Source organism: Anomaloglossus baeobatrachus, chromosome 7 (assembly GCF_048569485.1).
Source record: "Anomaloglossus baeobatrachus isolate aAnoBae1 chromosome 7, aAnoBae1.hap1, whole genome shotgun sequence".
Taxonomy (NCBI): Eukaryota; Metazoa; Chordata; class Amphibia; order Anura; family Aromobatidae; genus Anomaloglossus; species Anomaloglossus baeobatrachus.
Genome location: NC_134359.1, coordinates 26,297,289 through 26,317,141, shown reverse-complemented (window position 1 = coordinate 26,317,141; position 19,853 = coordinate 26,297,289). Strand labels below are relative to the sequence as shown.

Genomic DNA, 19,853 nt, shown 5'->3' with positions numbered 1-19,853 from the left:
TATTCAGTTAGGAGCTAGCCTGGGAGCAGAGAGGACATGGTTGTTGCCTGTCTGTTGCGGTTTGTTGCAAATTGTTTTGTTTTTGTACTACCTCCTTTCCCTTGTTTTCCATTACCTGTATCTTCTTGGTTGTTCCCTGGTGTAGGTTTTATGTGTGTATGGGTTTTTATTTTACCCCTGTCTGTAGTTCGTTGTTGTAGGGGTTTTAGGAGATCTCTGTCCTGGTCAGTCTCCTAGGTGGTGGGTATGGTTGGGACTTGTCATCAGGGTCAGGACAGGAGTCTGGGTGTCAGTGTTCCGGGATTTCCAGTTTGCTGACATTGGATCTTGCCCTTTGTTAACATGGAGTTTTCTCTTCTGTTGCCCTACTTCCTGTTCATCTGTTTAAAAGCCCATCCCTAAGCTTAGTCTAGTTGCTTGAGTATTCTGCTTCCTGTGTACTCCTGCCCTGCTGCTCTCATTTCCTTGTTGTTATTTTGGATCCTGGTGAATCACCTGACACCGGCCCTGGACTCCACCTGGTCTCATCGAGCTGTGCCCTCCCTGGTCCCGGACTCTGTCTGCCGTCTCTGGTTGGTTTTTGTGCCCGGTCCCTTCCGGTACATATCCACCCTAGGACCCGTGTTCCACATCCAGTACGGACATTTTTAGACTATAACCTGTTGCCCTTTCATATCCCGGCTGCTGTGCATTTAGGCCTTCTGGGGTGATCGCCAGACAGCCCCTGTATAGGGGTTTGCTCCTGGTGGCCTCCCTGGGGGAGTCCGGTGCGCGGTCCTGGGAATTCCCCTTTGCTCCGAACCTGGCAGGTATTTACTGTGTTTATGTTCTACTGTGTTTATGTTCTGTTCTGTGTACATATTGTTGGTTGCATATTATAAAACTTCTTTGCACCAAGAACCCGTCTCTGGTTGTCATTGCCCTAACGCAATCGAAATCCTCAGTTCATACAATAGAATTACATTGGGCCAGGTTGGGGGCCCAGACCTCTTCAAGGGTACCTCCGGGTGTGAGGGTGAACTCAGGGACCCCAGTATTAGGGTGTCCCTAGGTAACCCTATCTTCCCTGGTCATTTGTTACACTTGATCCTTGACACAAAGAGACAAAGAATACATTTTTATCAAATACAATGGAATTAACTGCAAATTGATTGCATCTGCTGAAGTAACAGTAAAATATAGAATTTCTAGATGCTAAAAAAACCCCTCATAACTCAACATCATGTGCAGTTATGCACAAACAGCATCATAGATGTCTTTTTGCCTTTTTAGAATTATAATGGATGGAAACCAATATAATTTGATGAATATTAAAAATAAGGAAATTTGATCCATAATGTTTATGGTCGATGCAATTTATCGTTGACATGTTTCGTTTGCCACTTTGTTTTCTGTTGGGGTTTTTTAGATGTTTTGGCACAGTTGAGACCAAAGTGAGATATTACGAATGCAATCTTACAAGACTTCCTAAGGTTGTCTAACAGCACGAGGTAATCTAATTTTTCTATGGTGTTTACTTGACAGATGTGGGCTCCGTGGAAGGTCTGGCTTATCACCGAGCCTGGGATACTCTCTACTGGACAAGCTCTACTACCTCATCCATCACACGCCATACCGTGGACCAGAGCCGGAGAGGGGCCTTCAACCGGCAGGCTGTTATCACCATGTCTGAAGATGACCACCCCCACGTCCTAGCACTCGATGAATGCCAAAAGTATGCAAATGATTTCAGGCTTATGTAATTTATGGCGTGCAACTTTAGCTTAAGTGCTTGATTCTTTCCTCAGGCAGATGTTTCTCCAGATACAGGAGCAATTCATGGGATATTTACAATTAACCTTTTCCTAGAGAATGCATATTTATAGCAGTTGGCCAATTAACGTATGCCAGCGATAGAAGGAGACTGGTTATTTATGCCACGTTATGCCTTGTTTTCCGCTTAGAACTAAAATCCAAACTTTGAATTGACCTTGTATAATCTGTTCCGAATCAGAGCAAAGTCTTTGTTTAAAGTATAAGAAAAATAATATGGAGCACATTGATAAAATTGTTTTATGTTGATTGAGGGAGGATTTCCTCATTGTCATTCACTATAGTAATGTGCTTACCTGCATTTACATAAATAAGGCTGAGCTGTGATACCAGGCGCAGCAATGGATAGGTATGGTATAAAAATCTCCAAAACCACGGTTGTAATCTGTGGTAATAAGTTTATTACACCAGCACTGATAACTGTATATGTAAGAATAAAACTAACAGAGCTCATAATAGATAGGAATAAAACTAACATAATACTATAATAATGTCTCTATGTACAAGAATATAACTACTATAATACTGCCCCCTATATACAAGAATATAACTACTATAATACTGCCCCCTATATACAAGAATATAACTACTATAATACTGCCCCCTATATACAAGAATATAACTACTATAATACTGCCCCCTATATACAAGAATATAACTACTATAATACTGCCCCCTATATACAAGAATATAACTACTATAATACTGCCCCTATGTACAAGAATATAACTACTATAATACTGCTCCTATGTACAGGAATATAAGTACTATAATACTGCCTCTACGTACATAAAAATATAACTACTATAATACTGACCCCCTATATACAAGAATATAACTACTATAATACTGCCCCTATGTACAGGAATATAACTGCTATAATACTGCCCCTATGTACAAGAATATAACTACTATGATACTGCTCCTATATACAAGAATATAACTACTATAATACTGCCCCCCTATATACAAGAATATAACTACTATAATACTGTCTCTATGTACAAGAATATAACTACTATAATACTGTCTCTATGTACAAAAATATAACTACTATATTACTGCTCCTATGTACAGGAATATAACTACTATAATACTGCCCCCTATGTACAAGATTATAACTACATTACTGCTCATTATGTACAAGAATATAACTGCTATAATACTGCCCCCTATGTACAAGATTATAACTACTATATTACTGCTCATTATGTACAAGAATATAACTGCTATAATACTGCTCCCATGTGCAGGAATATAAATACTATAATACTGCTTCTATGTATAAGAATATAACTACTATAATACTGCCCCTATGTACAAGAATATAACTACTATAATACTGCCTCTATGTACAAGAATATAACTACTATAATACTGCTCCTATGTACAAGAATATAACTACTATAATACTGCCCCCTATGTACAAGAATATAACTACTATAATACTGCCTCTATGTACAAGAATATAACTACTATAATACTGCCCCTATGTACAAGAATATAACTACTATAATACTGCCCCCTATGTACAAGAATATAACTACTATAATACTGCCTCTATGTACAAGAATATAACTACTATAATACTGCCCCTATGTACAAAAATATAACTACTATAATACTGCCCCTATGTACAAGAATATAACTACTATAATACTGCTCCTATGTACAAGAATATAACTACTATAATACTGCCCCCTATGTACAAGAATATAACTACTATAATACTGCCTCTATGTACAAGAATATAACTACTATAATACTGCCCCTATGTACAAGAATATAGCTACTATAATACTGCTCCTATGTACAATAATATAACTACTATAATACTGCCCCTATGTACAAGAATATAACTACTATAATACTGCCCCTATGTACAAGAATATAACTACTATAATACTGCCCCTATGTACAAGAATATAACTACTATAATACTGCTCCTATATACAATAATATAACTACTATAATACTGCCCCTATGTACAGGAATATAACTGCTATAATACTGCCCCTATGTACAAGAATATAACTACTATAATACTGCCCCTATGTACAAGAACATAACTACTATAATACTGCCCCCTATGTACAAGAATATAAATACTATAATACTGCCCCTATGTACAAGAATATAACTAATATAATACTGCCCCCTATGTACAAGAATATAACTACTATAATACTGCCCCCTATATATAAGAATTAAACTCCAGTTTAATTCATTTATCCCTATGAAAAAAAATTTGTAAATATATATTTTAATGGATTGAAGAATTTTTTCTGTTAACTTCCAATGTTTCCTTATTTCATCTTCTTTGTGATTTTTCTTTCAAGCGTGCTGATAAGTATGTATACCAGCGAGTTGTATATATACAGAGTATTCAATGCGTATAGTCACTGTGTAATCAACAAAATATAATTACTATGAAAGAACAGGACCTGTGGAGAGGATAGATATCCGGGGAAGGTCCCCAAGGAATCCAAGTTGCATCAATTTTTAAGGGTTTTCCAGTAGCCGTGTCAGCTCTTTTGTACTATTAGTGTAAAGCCTAATGATGCGTTGTCACTTTTATCATGTACAGAAGAGTCATGTGTTTGTCAAAGACTAATCATGTCAATCCTTTCAAGCAAAACATCTCTTCATTTAGCCTAATGTTATTCTTGGCAGTAAAACAAATGTGAAGTTTAGGGTCATTCATTATGTAACACACAGTGCAGCGCTCTATATACCCGTGAGGACTAAACAAATAGACCTATTCGCAATGTTCCGATGACTAAATCGTAAATTAAACTGTTCTCAATTTATTAAATGGATTTGTCGACATATGGACATATATGGTCTGCAACTCGATAGGAAATAGTATCTCCTTGGGCAATAAAGGTCACCATAAAATATCACTATTATCTTGTGAATTCCACACTTATAAATATTGATTAGCTATCCTAATGGCCAGGACCTTGAGACCACTATCTTAAGCACCTTCATCACTGGGCATTTTTCATTTTTTATGTCTTTATTGTATATTTGTGCTTCTTCATCTGGCAAAATGATTTTTCAGGTCAGTATGATTTTGTTGATTTTGAAAAATTTCAGTACTTTGGTTTGTGCCACCCTTTTCTGAAACTCGTAACTTTTTATATATGTATATAAGAACAACGGGCACAGCTAATCCAAGCGGTAATGTGCTATAAGATCACTCCTCATACCTCAAGTGTCGGGTGCACGTCCCAGAAGAATGCAGACCATGTGTGAAATCCAAAGGAAGGTAGAGACAGGCGGCACTCATCGACATCCAAATAGCGGTATTTTATTTTTTCATGGGAAAGTGAGGAGAGGCTCACAACGCCGGACAAAGGCGAGCCGTTTCGCACTCCTTGTGCTTCAACAGGTCCTGTCACAGGACCTGTTGAAGCACAAGGAGTGTGAAACGGCTCGCCGTTGTCTGGCGTTGCGAGCCTCTCCTCACCTTCACCCACCACTTGTACCCTCCTTTCACATGAAAAAATAAAATACCGCTACTTGTATGTTGATGAGTGCCGCTTGTCTCTACCTTCCTTTGGATTTCACACATGATATATATATATATATATATATATATATATATATATATGTATATAATGTATATACAGTAGCTATATGAGACCTTTTGTGTGCTGAATTATAGTCTTTATTCAGGCGTGCATATGACTTTTTGAAAAATCCAAAGAAGAAACCAGAACTTTGACAATCCTTAAAAATTATAAAGTTAATTGGATCCTTAAAAAGAAGTCTGGCTAGCACATGGGTACAGCATTAAACACGAAAAACACTGGCCCCAGGAAAGGAAGACCAAGAGTCACCTCTGCTGCGGAGGATAAGTTTATCCGAGTCACCAGCCTCAGAAATCGTAGGTTAACAGCAGCTCAGATTGGAGACCAGGTCAATGAAACACAGAGTTCTAGCAGCAGACACATCTCTAGAACAACTGTTAAGAGGAGACTTTGTGCAGCAGCCTTCATGGTAAAATAGCTGCTAGGAAACCACTGATAAGGACAGGCAACAAGCAGAAGAGACTTGTTTGGACTAAAAAACATAGAGAATGGACATTAGACCAGTGGAAATCTGTGCTTTGGTCTGATGAGTTCAAATTTGAGATCTTTGGATCCAACCACCGTGTCTTTGTGCGACGCAGATAAGGTGAACGGATGGGCTCTACATGGCTGGTTCCCACCGTGAAGCATGGAGGAGGAGGTGTGATGGTGTGGGGGTGCTTTGCTGGTGACACTGTTGGGGATTTATTCAAAATTGAAAGCATACAGAACCAGCATGGCTACCACAGCATCTTGCAGCGGCGTGCTATTCCATCCGGTTTGCGTCTAGTTGGACCATCATTTATTTTTCAGCAGGACAATGACTCCAAACACACCTCCAGGCTGTGTAAGGGCTATTTGACTAAGAAGGAGAGTGACGGGGTGCTACGCCAGATGACCTGGCCTCCACAGTCACCAGACCTGAACCCAATCGAGATGGTTTGGAGTGACTTAGACCGCAGAGTGAAGGCAAAAGGGCCAACAAGTGCTAATCATCTCTGGGAACTCCTTCAAGACTGTTGGAAAACCATTTCCGGTGACTACCTCCTGAAGCTCATCAAGACAATGCCAAGAGTGTGCAAAGCAGTAATCAAAGCAAAAGGCGGCTACTTTGAAGAACCTAGAATATAAGACATATTTTCAGTTGTTTCACACTTTTTTGTTAAGTATTTCATTCCACATGTGATAATTCATAGTTTTGATGCCTTCAATGTGAATCTACAATTTTCAGAGTCATGAAAATAAAGAAAACTCTTTGAATGAGAGGGTGTGTCCAAACGTTTGGTCTGTACTGTATATACAGTGTATATATATATATATATATATATATATATATATATAGTCTGTATATATACTGTATAAAAACTAGTCTGATGTAACACTTACCATTTCCTGGGTGGTTTAATTGGAACTGCTCGTCACGTTTTGTATGTCTAATGGATAAAAATAAAATGAACCTTAACAATAGGGCAATGTAGATGCATAATGTTGGTAAAAAAAATGCATTAATTTTCAAGCCTTACTCTGTTTTAAAGCCTTCAGCATGTATTGCCAAGTAATGGCCTTGATTCCTTTTTATTCACATTTTATAATCTTCTGTAAAAATGAATATGTGCAAATTAAATCTGTGTTTTTCAATTCACATTAAAATGTTCCTCTATTTTTTATTCTCAGTTTAATGTTTTGGACTAATTGGAATGAACAGCACCCGAGTATCATGAGGTCCACCCTTTCCGGGAAAAATGCCCAGGTCATTGTGAGCACGGATATTGTTACTCCAAATGGCCTGACCATCGATCACTCTGCCGAGAAACTCTACTACTCCGATGGCAGCCTGGGAAAGATAGAGAGATGTGAATATGATGGATCGCACCGATACGTAAGTGACAAGGGGTATTTGGAAACAAATGTAGTATAAATGAGACATTTCTTCTAGTTTCTGGATAACTGAGTAAAATTTATACTAGAGCCCCCCATGAAGATTTCTACAAGTGATACACCCTGAAAAGTAAATTGACTATTTTCATTAAAATGTTATAATATTAGTAATATTTTGCTGACATTCCTCTGTACTGTGTTGGTTTATTATTAGCTTGATATTCAGAATTGTCCCAAAATACCATTTTATAGATTTAATGACTGTCTTTTTTGGCAAAGTCTTGTGCAGATATTATGAATCAGCCGTCAGATTTGATTCTGTCTGAAATAAGTTTGTCCACATCAAAATTGCTTTAAATGGATAATATATATATATATATATATATATATATATATATATATATATATATATATACCCTTAGTTCTATCCAGGGCCTAATGTTTTGTAAACAACAGTGGGCTGGGCAGGGCATAAAAAATAATAAAAGCTTATACTCACTTCTTTTACGCCTGTTCTTCACCTCTCCTTGACCACTCACTCCTATGTCCTAGGCCTATTCTTTTCCTGTCTAAATCCGATCCCTCCCCTGTTCTAAGCCCATCCCTCACACTTCATATGTCCATCACTCACTGGTCCTAAGCCAATGCCTCCCATGTCCTACACCCACCCCTCTTCTGTCCTAGGCCTGTCTCTCACCTGTCCTTAGCCCATTCATCATCTGTCATAGCCCATCCCTCATCTGTCCTTTGTTCATCCCTCAACTGTCCTAGGTGCATCCTTCACCCTTCCCCTCATCCATATCTTATCTGTCCTAAGCCCATTCCTCACCTGTCCTATCCCCCTCCCTCACCTGTCCTAGGGCCATCTCTCACCTGTCCTTGACCTGTCCTAGGTTTATCCCTCACCTGACCTAAGCCCATTACACCCCTGTCCTAGGCCCATCCCTCACCTGTTCTAGGCCCATCACTCCCATGTGTTAGGTCCAGCCCTCACCTGTCCTTCATCTATTCCTCCTCTGTCCTAGGCGCATCCCTTACCTGTCATTTGTCTATTCCTTACCCTACCTAAGCCCATCCCTCACCTGTCCAGAGCTAATCCTTCCCCTATCCTAGGTCCAGCATAAACCTGTCCTTCATCCACCCATCCCCTATCCTAGGTGCATCCCTCACCTGTCCTTCATTCATTCCTTTCCTGTCATAGGCCCATCCTTCTCTTGTCCTAGGATCAGCCCTCACCTGTCCTTCATCCATCCCTTCCTGTCCTACGCCCATCCCCATCTGTCCTAGGTGCATCCCTCCCCTGTCCTTCGTCCTTCGTCCATCCCTCACTTGCCCTTCATCCATTGCTTACCTGTCATAGGCCCATCCTTCTCCTGTCCTAGGTTCAGCCTTCACCTGTCCTTCATCCATCCATTCCTGTCCTACGCCCATCCCCATCTGTTCTAGGGGCATCCCTCCACTGTCCTTCATCCATTCCTTACCTGTCCTTTGTCCATCCTTCCCCTGTCCAATGCCCATCCCTCTCCTGTCCTATGCCCATCCCTCTCCTGTCCTAGGCCCATCCCTTTCCTGTCCTAGGCCCATCCCTCTCCTGTCCTATGCCCATCCCTCTCCCGTCATATGCCCATCCCTCTCCTGTCCTATGCCCATCCCTCTCCTGTCCTATGCCCATCCCTCTCCTGTTCTAGGCCCATCCCTCTCCTGTCCTAGGCCCATCCCTCTCCTGTCCTAGGCCCATCCCTCTCCTGTCCTAGGCCCATCCCTCTCCTGTCCTAGGCCCATCCCTCTACTAGATTTAGCCCTCACCTGTCCTTTTGTTAATCTCTACCCGGTCCTAGGTCCAGCCCTCACCTGTCTTTCGTCCATCCCTCACCAGTCCTAGTCCCATCCTTCACCTATCCTTCCTCCGCAGCTCCATGCTGATTTTTCCACTCATTAGCTCTGTAAATCTTAGTCAGTACTCTAAGATCTGAATAATGAAGAGTGACCAATTGTCAGGCCTGGCCGGGGTTGTGACAGAAGGACATCTTAGGATGCACCTAGGATGGGTGACTATAAGCTTTTTTTATTTATTAAGGCTTTCTTTGCCCTTCAAAAATTCTAGCAAAGTGGCATTTCATTGGTTACACAGCTGTAACACGAGTGCAAAAAATGCCAAATCTTTCTCTAGACTCACTTGCCCATGTAACTCACTTGTTCATCGGATGCCCAAAAGTGTCAATTGTCAAAAACCAATCAATAGGCACCACCACTTGAGTGAAGGCCCTGTCATTGCATTATCCCGGAGATGCGGTCATGTCACCCAATTACATATTATAGAAGCTTTTCCATAACATTGACCTAAATATATATATAGGTCAATTCTTAGTAAAAAAAAATACTATCAACGCTTTTTTTTTCCTCCCGCTGTGATCCTGATGCTTTGTACATCAATTACAAAAGTCATAGACCTATGGTGACATTATCTAATGGATCCTTGCACTTCTCATTCATTCCTGAATATTGGAGCAATTTTTGTTAGCCTTGGGTGAGTTTTACTGATTTAGACCTGAAGGTCATTCCGGGACGCACGGCTGGTAAGAAATGTGCCGTGTAGTATTAAACAACGTCCTGAGGCTCATAAGGCGTACACATGCAACTTTTAAAGACACCTTCTAAGGAATTGTTTTGGCTTTTTATTTCTGTAAATTTTTAATTGCATTTTTTTTAATTCATAATTCCAATAGTCAAAAAGCTGTGAGTTCTACCATCCAACCAGGGAAAAACTGGACAAGGTTTTCTCTACTGAAATGGAATCTGGCAGTATGAGCTGAGACACTGATTTCAGCAATGTGTCACTTATTAGGCTTTTGTGCGGTTGTTTCAATACAATGAGTGTTTTATCAGCAGAAGATTATCACTGCTGGACCTGCTGTGGTCCAACCACGCTTCCAATACTGATTAGCAGCTTACTGTAAATACACAAATGTTCATAGAAAACTGCCAATCAGAGGTGTGGGTGGGGTTAGCTTTTTGAGCTCTGCTACAGCGGGAAAAATTGATTGTATTAGAACTGCTGCATCTAGTAAACTTTGTGATACATTGCTGGGTCTCTGTACCTACATTACGCTGCTGTCAAATTACATAGCAAAAACCTGGTGACAGAGTCCCTTTAAAGTACTTAGCACATAACCAGCAACAGTAAGGTATAAATACTAGAAGATGTGGCAAGAGAATGAGTTAGAAATCACTTGTCAAGGCTTGACGTGAGAAGAAGACAAATGAGATTAATTTATTTTAATTGGTCATACCTAGTGATGAGTGAGCGTGCTTGCCAAGGCTCAATACTCGATCGAGCATCGGAGTGCTCGGGTATTCTCGTTACTTCATTCAGGATTGTGGGTGCTTGAGCAAAAGCTTGAATTCCCACTTCGTATATTTCATGGCTGTTAGACAGCCAATGCACATGCAGAAATTGCCTGCCACACGTGGTAATGCCGTGGTCATGTTGGCTACTGGCAATACTGTGATTGGCCGGCCACATTGCATCATTAGGTCTTATATGCTATCCGGGGCACAATGCTCGGCACACCGTCCTCTATAAGTAGTTCAGGGAGAGTTGATCTAAGAAGGAGAGCTTAAATAAGAGCAGAATTTTAACACTTGCTCCCTTTACTGCCTTTCATGTGGCCCTAAAGGGAGTTTTTAGCTTTGTTTAATTTAATAAATAATTAAAAAACAATGACATGGGGTCGCCCCTATTTTTGGTAATCAGCCACGTTAAAGCAGACAGCTCGGGGCTGGTATTATTAAGCTGGGGAGGCCAATATTTATTTGGCCCTTTCCAACCTGAAAATAGCAGCCCATAGCTGCCCTGGAACTGGTGTTGCCATTGATTTCGCTAATTCTGGTGCTTTTCCCCAACTTTTCCCGATTGCCCTTATGTGGTGGCCATTGGGGTAATATTTTTTGGGATTGATGTACCTATGTAATGTCAGCTGGCCCTGGTGTTAGTAAAGGAGAGGCATATGTAAGACACCCCAGTAAACATAAAGTGAAATAAGACACAGGAAAAAATAGTTCTTTTAAGCAAAGACTCCCCAACACTATCCCTCATTCGCAAATTTATTATTTTAAAAAAAATCCTTGAAGCTCTGATGTAATTCATTGTGCACTGGTCCCACAAAATCCCCAAAAATAAGACACTGTCTTATACTTTTTTTGGCCCGAAATAAGCGCTAGGACTTATTTTCGGGTAGGTATTATTTATGAAGAAACATGGTTGGGGTAAAGGGTGCTTTACACGCTGCGACATCGCTAGCGATTGCTAGCAATGTCGCGAGCGATAGCACCCGCCCCCGTCGTTGGTGCGATATGTGATGATCGCTGCCGTAGTGATCATTGTTGCTACGGCAGCGTCACACATATATACCTGTTCTGCGACGTCGCTGTTGCTGCCGAACAATCCCTCCTTCAAGGGGGAGGTGTGTTCGGCGTCACAGCAACGTCACAAAACGGCCGTTCAATAGAAGAGGCGGAGATGAGCGGCCGGTACATGTCACCCACCTCCTTCCTTCCTCATTGCCAGTGGACGCAGGTAAGGAGATGTACGTCGCTCCTGCGGTGTCACACATAGCGATGTGTGATGCTGCAGGAACGACGAACAACCTGCAGCATGCACCATCACCGATATTTGGAAAAGGAGCGACGTGTCAATGTTTTTTGCTGTTTTTACGATTGTCCATCGTCGCTCCTAGCTGTCACATGCTGCGATGTCGCTAACTACGCCGGATGTGCATCACAAAGACCGTGACCCCGACGATATATCGTTAGCGATGTCGCAGCGTGTAAAGCACCCTTTAGTTTACCCTCCCAAAAGCAGACCCCCCCCCCTTCCCAGGAGAATCATACTTATCTGACCCCGGACATCTGCGTGGCTCCCAGGTCCTCCTGCGATCTTCGGCGGGTGTTCCCAGCAGGTATGCTATACAGCGGTCCTCCCCTGCTTCTGACCGACACTCACATACAGTACATCAGATCGCACACTCTCGCCACATCCTGCGATTCCGATTGCCTCCGGCCAGCAGGGGAAGATGGGACACAGTGCGGTGGAGCATGAGGACCTGCTGTGGAATGGCGGACTCGGCAGATGCGTTCCACCACAGGTCCTCTATGCATTCCACCGCACTGCGTCCCAGGTTCCCCTTCTGGCCAGAAGCAATCGGTATTGCTGGATGTGGTGAGTGTGTGTGTGTGTGTGCAATCTGATGTGTATTTGTTTGTGCGACGTGATATGTGATTATGTGCAACCTGATATGTATGTGTGCGATCTGATGTTCGTGTGTGTATGCGCGATCTGATGTTCGTGTGGGTGCGCGATCTGATGTGTGTAGGTGTACGATCCGATGTGTGTGTGTGCGATCTAATGTTTGTGAGTGTGTTTTTTGATATGTGTGGATGTGCGATCTGATGTGTGCGATCTGATGTATGCACACAATCTGATGTGTGTGGGTGTGTGATCTGATGTGTGTTATCTGATGTATGCACAATCTGATGTGTGTGGGTGTGTGATCTGATGTGTGTGATCTGATGTGTGCGATCTGATGTGTGTGATCTGATGTGTGTGATCTGATGTGTGTGGGTGTGTGATCTGATGTGTGTGATCTGATGTATGCACAATCTGATGTGTGTGGGTGTGTGATCTGATGTGTGTTATCTGATGTATGCACAATCTGATGTGTGTGGGTGTGTGATCTGATGTGTGTGATCTGATGTGTGCGATCTGATGTGTGCGATCTGATGTGTGTGGGTGTGTGATCTGATGTGTGTGATCTGATGTATGCACAATCTGATGTGTGTGAGTGTGTGATCTGATGTGTGTGATCTGATGTATGCACAATCTGATGTGTGTGGGTGTGTGATCTGATGTGTGTGATCTGATGTATGCACAATCTGATGTGTGTGGGTGTGTGATCTGATGTGTGTGATCTGATGTATGCACAATCTGATGTGTGTGGGTGTGCGATCTGATGTGTGTGATCTGATGTATACACAATCTGATGTGTGTGGGTGTGTGATCTGATGTGTGTGATCTGATGTATGCACAATCTGATGTGTGTGGGTTTGCATTCCGCCGCAGGTCCTTGATGCGTTCAACTGCAGGTCCTCCTGCTCTTCATCTGGTCAGCATGATTGCGCGGTCTTTTCTCTTCTCTCTTCTTTCTTTTGGGGGGTGTCTGCTTTCTATAATGAAGTGTCCTGCAGAATTCTTTAACTTTTTTAGCTGCATGGACGCTTTATTATTGAACGGCGACTAGAGCTTATTTTTAGGGTAGAGCTTATATTTAAGCCTTACATCGAAAAGGCTGAAAATTCCTGCTAGGGCTTATTTTTGGGGGAGGTCTTATTTTTGGAAGAACAGGTTGATAGACGCAGGTTCTAGCTCTTCGACTTAAGGGGGCTTTACACGCAGCGACATTGCTAACGATATATCGTCAGGGTCACGGTGTTTGTGACGCACATCCGGCGCCGTTAGCGACGTCGCAACGTGTGACAGGCTGGAGCGACCTAAAACGATCACAAAAAAGACAAAAATCGTTTGTTTTGGAGAGGTCGTTAATTACAAAAAATCGTTGTCAGGTAAATAGCGATGTTGTTCCTCGTTCCTGCGGCAGCACACATCGCTGTGTGTGACACCGCAGGAACGAGGAAGCTCTCCTTACCTTCGTCCCGCCGGCAATGCGGAAGGAAGGAGGTGGGTGGCATGTTCGGCACGCTCATCTCCGCCCCTCCGCTTCTATTGGCCGGCCGCTTAGTGACGCCGCTGTGACATCGCTATGACGCCGAACGCACCTCCCCCTTGAAGGAGGGATTGTTCGGTGGTCACAGAGACACCACTGACAAGGTATGTGCGTGTGACGCTGCGTAGCGATAATGTTCGCTACGGCAGCGATCACCAAATGTCGCACGTACGACGGGGGTGGGTTCTATCGTGCACGACATCGCTAGCTATAGCTAGCAATGTCGTAGCGTGTAAAGCGGTCTTTGCACCTATGTCAATAATAAGGGCACTATATACCCCAATACTGCATGATATGATGATCCATACATATGTCATAAATGTCTGAAATAGTAATATCTTTATGTTTTTAGTAAGAATTTGTGTTTTTCATGTGTTTTGTCTTGTTTTTGTTTCATCGCCCACACATTTTATTTCAATAACTTATTCATTGGAATTATACAAAATATCAAAAGTATACAAAAGCTCAAAAAGTCTGGCATTCTTTTATGCTTTTGCTTCTGGCACATCTCTCAACACAAACCTGTCGCCGCTAAGAATGGGATTAGAGCATAATGTCAGCCTCATTTTGGGAAAATAAAAAAAGACAAATATGTAACGCCGCGTTCCAAAATACTGCAAAATGCAAGAGTCGGTGCAGGTTTACAAGGGGTTTTAAGAATGGAATGTGTCATCCTGCCTCTTGATTGCTTGTTTGTGTGTATGCAACAACAGAAACGACAAAAAATGATTTTTTTCTGCTCCTCGTCTACACAATTCAGTGAGTGAACACTATTTTAGAAGAACAAAGAAAGGCCAATTTTTTAGAACAATGGCCTCTGACCAAGTATACTTGTTCGCGGCGGCACCTGTTCTTTCTCGCGTCATAATATGTTTGTGACTTGTGATTGCAGAAAAACAATTTGCTTCCAGCGGTGTCAAACTGCGCTATTCAAATAAAGCATTGTTCATTAAGGCTGGACACCTCCGAGCGCTGTAATTTTCACACCTCTTGAAAAATGACCTGTTATTTATTAGAAATGTGTTGACACTGAATTGATAAAAGAATATTTATGTTTTCCAGCCGAAGAAGATGTAATTGAGAACTTCACATTTCAACATGGTCCTGTATATAAAGGGTTACTGTGTGCAAACATGTCACATACAGTTAGGTCCAGAAATATTTGGACAGTGACACAAGTTTTGTTATTTTAGCTGTTTACAAAAACATGTTCAGAAATACAATTATATATATAATATGGGCTGAAAGTGCACACTCCCAGCTGCAATATGAGAGTTTTCACATCCAAATCGGAGAAAGGGTTTAGGAATCATAGCTTTGAAGGTGTCTCCCTCGTTACCCTGTAATCAATGAAGTAGTTAAAAGGTCTGGGGTTGATTACAGGTGTGTGGTTTTGCATTTGGAAGCTGTTGCTGTGACCAGACAACATGCGGTCTAAGGAACTCTCAATTGAGGTGAAGCAGAACATCCTGAGGCTGAAAAAAAAGAAAAAATCCATCAGAGAGATAGCAGACATGCTTGGAGTAGCAAAATCAACAGTCGGGTACATTCTGAGAAAAAAGGAATTGACTGGTGAGCTTGGAAACTCAAAAAGGCCTGGGCGTCCACGGATGACAACAGTGGTGGATGATCGCTGCATACTTTCTTTGGTGAAGAAGAACCCGTTCACAACATCAACTGAAGTCCAGAACACTCTCAGTGAAGTAGGTGTATCTGTCTCTAAGTCAACAGTAAAGAGAAGACTCCATGAAAGTAAATACAAAGGGTTCACATCTAGATGCAAACCATTCATCAATTCCAAAAATAGACAGGCCAGAGTTAAATTTGCTGAAAAACACCTCATGAAGCCAGCTCAGTTCTGGAAGAGTATTCTATGGACAGATGAGACAAAGATCAACCTGTACCAGAATGATGGGAAGAAAAAAGTTTGGAGAAGAAAGGGAACGGCACATGATCCAAAGCACACCACATCCTCTGTAAAACATGGTGGAGGCAACGTGATGGCATGGGCATGCATGGCTTTCAATGGCACTGGGTCACTTGTGTTTATTGATGACATAACAGCAGACAAGAGTAGCCGGATGAATTCTGAAGTGTACCGGGATATACTTTCAGCCCAGATTCAGCCAAATGCCGCAAAGTTGATCGGACGGCGCTTCATAGTACAGATGGACAATGACCCCAAGCATACAGCCAAAGCTACCCAGGAGTTAATGAGTGCAAAAAAGTGGAACATTCTGCAATGGCCAAGTCAATCACCAGATCTTAACCCAATTGAGCATGCATTTCACTTGCTCAAATCCAGACTTAAGACGGAAAGACCCACAAACAAGCAAGACCTGAAGGCTGCGGCTGTAAAGGCCTGGCAAAGCATTAAGAAGGAGGAAACCCAGCGTTTGGTGATGTCCATGGGTTCCAGACTTAAGGCAGTGATTGCCTCCAAAGGATTCGCAACAAAATATTGAAAATAAACATATTTTGTTTGGGTTTGGTTTATTTGTCCAATTACTTTTGACCTCCTAAAATGTGGAGTGTTTGTAAAGAAATGTCACAATTCCTACAATTTCTATCAGATATTTTTGTTCAAACCTTCAAATTAAACGTTACAATCTGCACTTGAATTCTGTTGTAGAGATTTCATTTCAAATCCAATGTGGTGGCATGCAGAGCCCAACTCGCCAAAATTGTGTCACTGTCCAAATATTTCTGGACCTAACTTTATATATATATATATATATATATATATATATATATATATATATATATATATATATACTGTATATATATATATATATATATATATATGTAAATATATATATAAATCATCTGTTTGTGTTCCTCATGGGCCGGTCAACAGTGTTTAAGCTGATCTGATTTGTTGCCCATGATTAACTTTAAGATTTTAATAAATGTATAAAATATATAGAATATTTGGGCAAATGATACTTTGTAACATGTATGATAAAGTGTTTTCTTTTGTAGTAGAACGGTGATTAGATCCCCAAAGGGCAATAAGGCCTTGTACAACTGCAACCTTTCCACGCCCTTGTTCTTTTATATCCATCTATCACATCTGATGGAACTGAACATGTATGTAAAAGAGTCGGCTGTATATTCAATTAATGTCACTTTACCATATTATTTGGTTTGCCTTTAGCTGTAGCCCCCTGGTTGATGCAAACTTTGGGAAATGTTGCCCATGTAAATATCTTATAGCAGACTGTGATGTCCTCCATTGTATGCTTATACACAGTGTTACATGTTGTCCATAGTGAATCATTCTAAGAAAATGTATACAGCATAGTATGAAACTGATTCATCAAGGTGCGTCTTCAAGGAATCTGGCGTAAGCACCTTAATAAGTCCCAATATATTTGCGCCGCTCAGCTGTTGTGCAAACATATTGCAACTTTTGATGCGCAAAAGTCCACTGGAGTGATATCTGCTATAGTTATTAAAAAAATTAATAAATCAGCACTACCATGCTCGGGTGCTCAGTACTCGTAACTAGTGATGAGTGAGCACTACCATGCTCAGGTGCTCAGTACTCGTAACTAGTGATGAGCGGACACTACCATGCTCGAGTGTTCGGTACTCATAACTAGTGATGATTGGGCACTACCATGCTCGAGTGCTCGGTACTTGTAACTAGTGATGAGCGAGCACTACCATGCTCAGGTGCTCAGTACTGGTAACTAGTGATGAGCGGGCTCTACCATGCTCGGGTGCTCAGTACTCGTAACTAGTGATGAGTGAGCACTACCATGCTCAGGTGCTCTGTACTCGTAACTAGTGATGAGCGGGCACTACCATGCTCAGGTGCTCTGTACTCGTAACTAGTGATGAGCGGGCACTACCATGCTCGGGTGCTCAGTACTCGTAACTAGTGATGAGTGAGCACTACCATGCTCAGGTGCTCTGTACTCGTGACTAGTGATGAGCGGGCACTACCATGCTCGAGTGTTCGGTACTCGTAACTAGTGATGAGCGGGCACTACCATGCTCGAGTGTTCGGTACTCATAACTAGTGATGATTGGGCACTACCATGCTCGGGAGCTCAGTACTCGTAACTAGTGATGAGCGGGCACTATCATGCTCGAGTGTTCGGTACTCATAACTAGTGATGAGCGGGCACTACCATGCTCGAGTGCTCGGTACTTGTAACTAGCGATGACCGGGCACTACCATGCTCGGGAGCTCAGTACTCGTTACTAGTGATGAGCGGGCACTACCATGCTCGGGTGCTCAGTACTCGTAACTATAATGAGCGAGCACTACCATGCTCGGGTGCTCAGTACTGGTAACTAGTGATGACCGGGCACTACCATGCTTAGGTGCTCGGTACTGGTAACTAGTGATGAGTGAGCACTACCATGCTCGGGTGCTCAGTACTCGTAACTAGTGATGACCGGGCACTACCATGCTCATGTGCTCAGTACTGGTAACTAGTGATGACCGGGCACTACCATGCTCAGGTGCTCGGTACTGGTAACTAGTGATGAGTGAGCACTACCATGCTCGGGTGCTCTGTACTCGTAACTAGTGATGACCGGGCACTACCATGCTCATGTGCTCAGTACTGGTAACTAGTGATGACCGGGCACTACCATGCTCAGGTGCTCGGTACTGGTAACTAGTGATGAGTGAGCACTACCATGCTGGGATGCTTGATACCTGTTAAGAACAGTTGGGTGCTTGGATGGTCTTGACTCGGTTAACCAAGTCTAATGGAAGTCAATGGGGGACTTGAGCATTATCTGGTAACTCTTCCAGAAAAATACTCAATTCCTCCATTGACTTCCTTTATACTCGGGTACTCGAGTTGCGCCCATCGTTACAAGTACCGAGCACCTGAGCGTCATAGCTCATCACTAATTAAAAGAGGTCCACACTCAATTTAATTTGGTGTCTCTTTCAAGTGCCCATGTGTAGGAAGCTAAAATCAGTAGATATCTTAATTTTGGCATATATTTTACCAAATTTGTAGCGTCAAGATACACCAACCCTTTCTACCAGACCTGACTCACTTAAAAAAGTGGCAGTAGCGGCAAAAAAGTTAGAAAATATATATACAAGTACATGATGAATATCCTCCTTGGTATTTGATATTGCTTTCTTCTTTTTTTTATTATATCTATTTTATTGAAGTTGTTGTCTGGTGAAAACAAGTTATCACCGATCCATAGCATAAGTCCTCACTTATAGATCGGTGGAGATCCAATCGCTTTCCTATAGAACCTGTTGAGCGTCACTTTGGGAGAATCTTATGTAAATCTCTATTAAAGGGGTGGTTCACCCATTTTTTTTATTTTCTGTATGAGCTCTACTTACCTTTCTAGGCGTCTTCTCCATTGGCTTCTGTTTCCAGTTCTGGCACTGAGCGGCGCTATCCTGCACGCTCAGTGCCGGTCACATGACCCCCTGGAGCTGTGGCCGCCAGCATCCTCTGACGTCCCGGCATTTCCGGGCTCTCAAACAAGACGGGTACGTCACAGGATGCCGGCGCCACTCAGATTGAGTGACAGGGCTGTGGGCGGTGACTACCGCACGTCACAGCACAGCATCGAGGGGAGGAGCCGGAGGACGTCAGTGTGGAGCGGGCGTCCTGCAGATGGTGAGGCTGAGGCACGGGGCGCCAGTGTGCAGTGCAGGGGGGGGTCTTCAGCTGAATCCCCCCCTGCACGTAAGTATGTGATCACACTGTCCACCCGCCCGCTCTGCTGCGATGTCAGGAGAGCGGCCGGTGTCGGGCAGTGTGATCATCTGCTCCTCCCAGCAGCAAGACACTGACAGGCATGTCACCGCTGT

General features: G+C 42.4%; 1 protein-coding gene across 5 annotated transcripts in view; it reads left to right on the top strand.

Annotated features, from left to right (window-relative positions):
- Positions 1–19,853, top strand: part of LRP1B (LDL receptor related protein 1B) — a 2,012,817-nt gene that overhangs the window by 1,607,735 nt on the left and 385,229 nt on the right. For all 5 annotated transcript variants that reach the window (XM_075317168.1, XM_075317164.1, XM_075317167.1 and 2 more), the window contains exons 42-43: positions 1,525–1,714; positions 7,062–7,266. In XM_075317168.1, the coding sequence (XP_075173283.1) occupies positions 1,525–1,714; positions 7,062–7,266 (395 nt within the window). The remainder of the gene's footprint in view (positions 1–1,524; positions 1,715–7,061; positions 7,267–19,853) is intronic.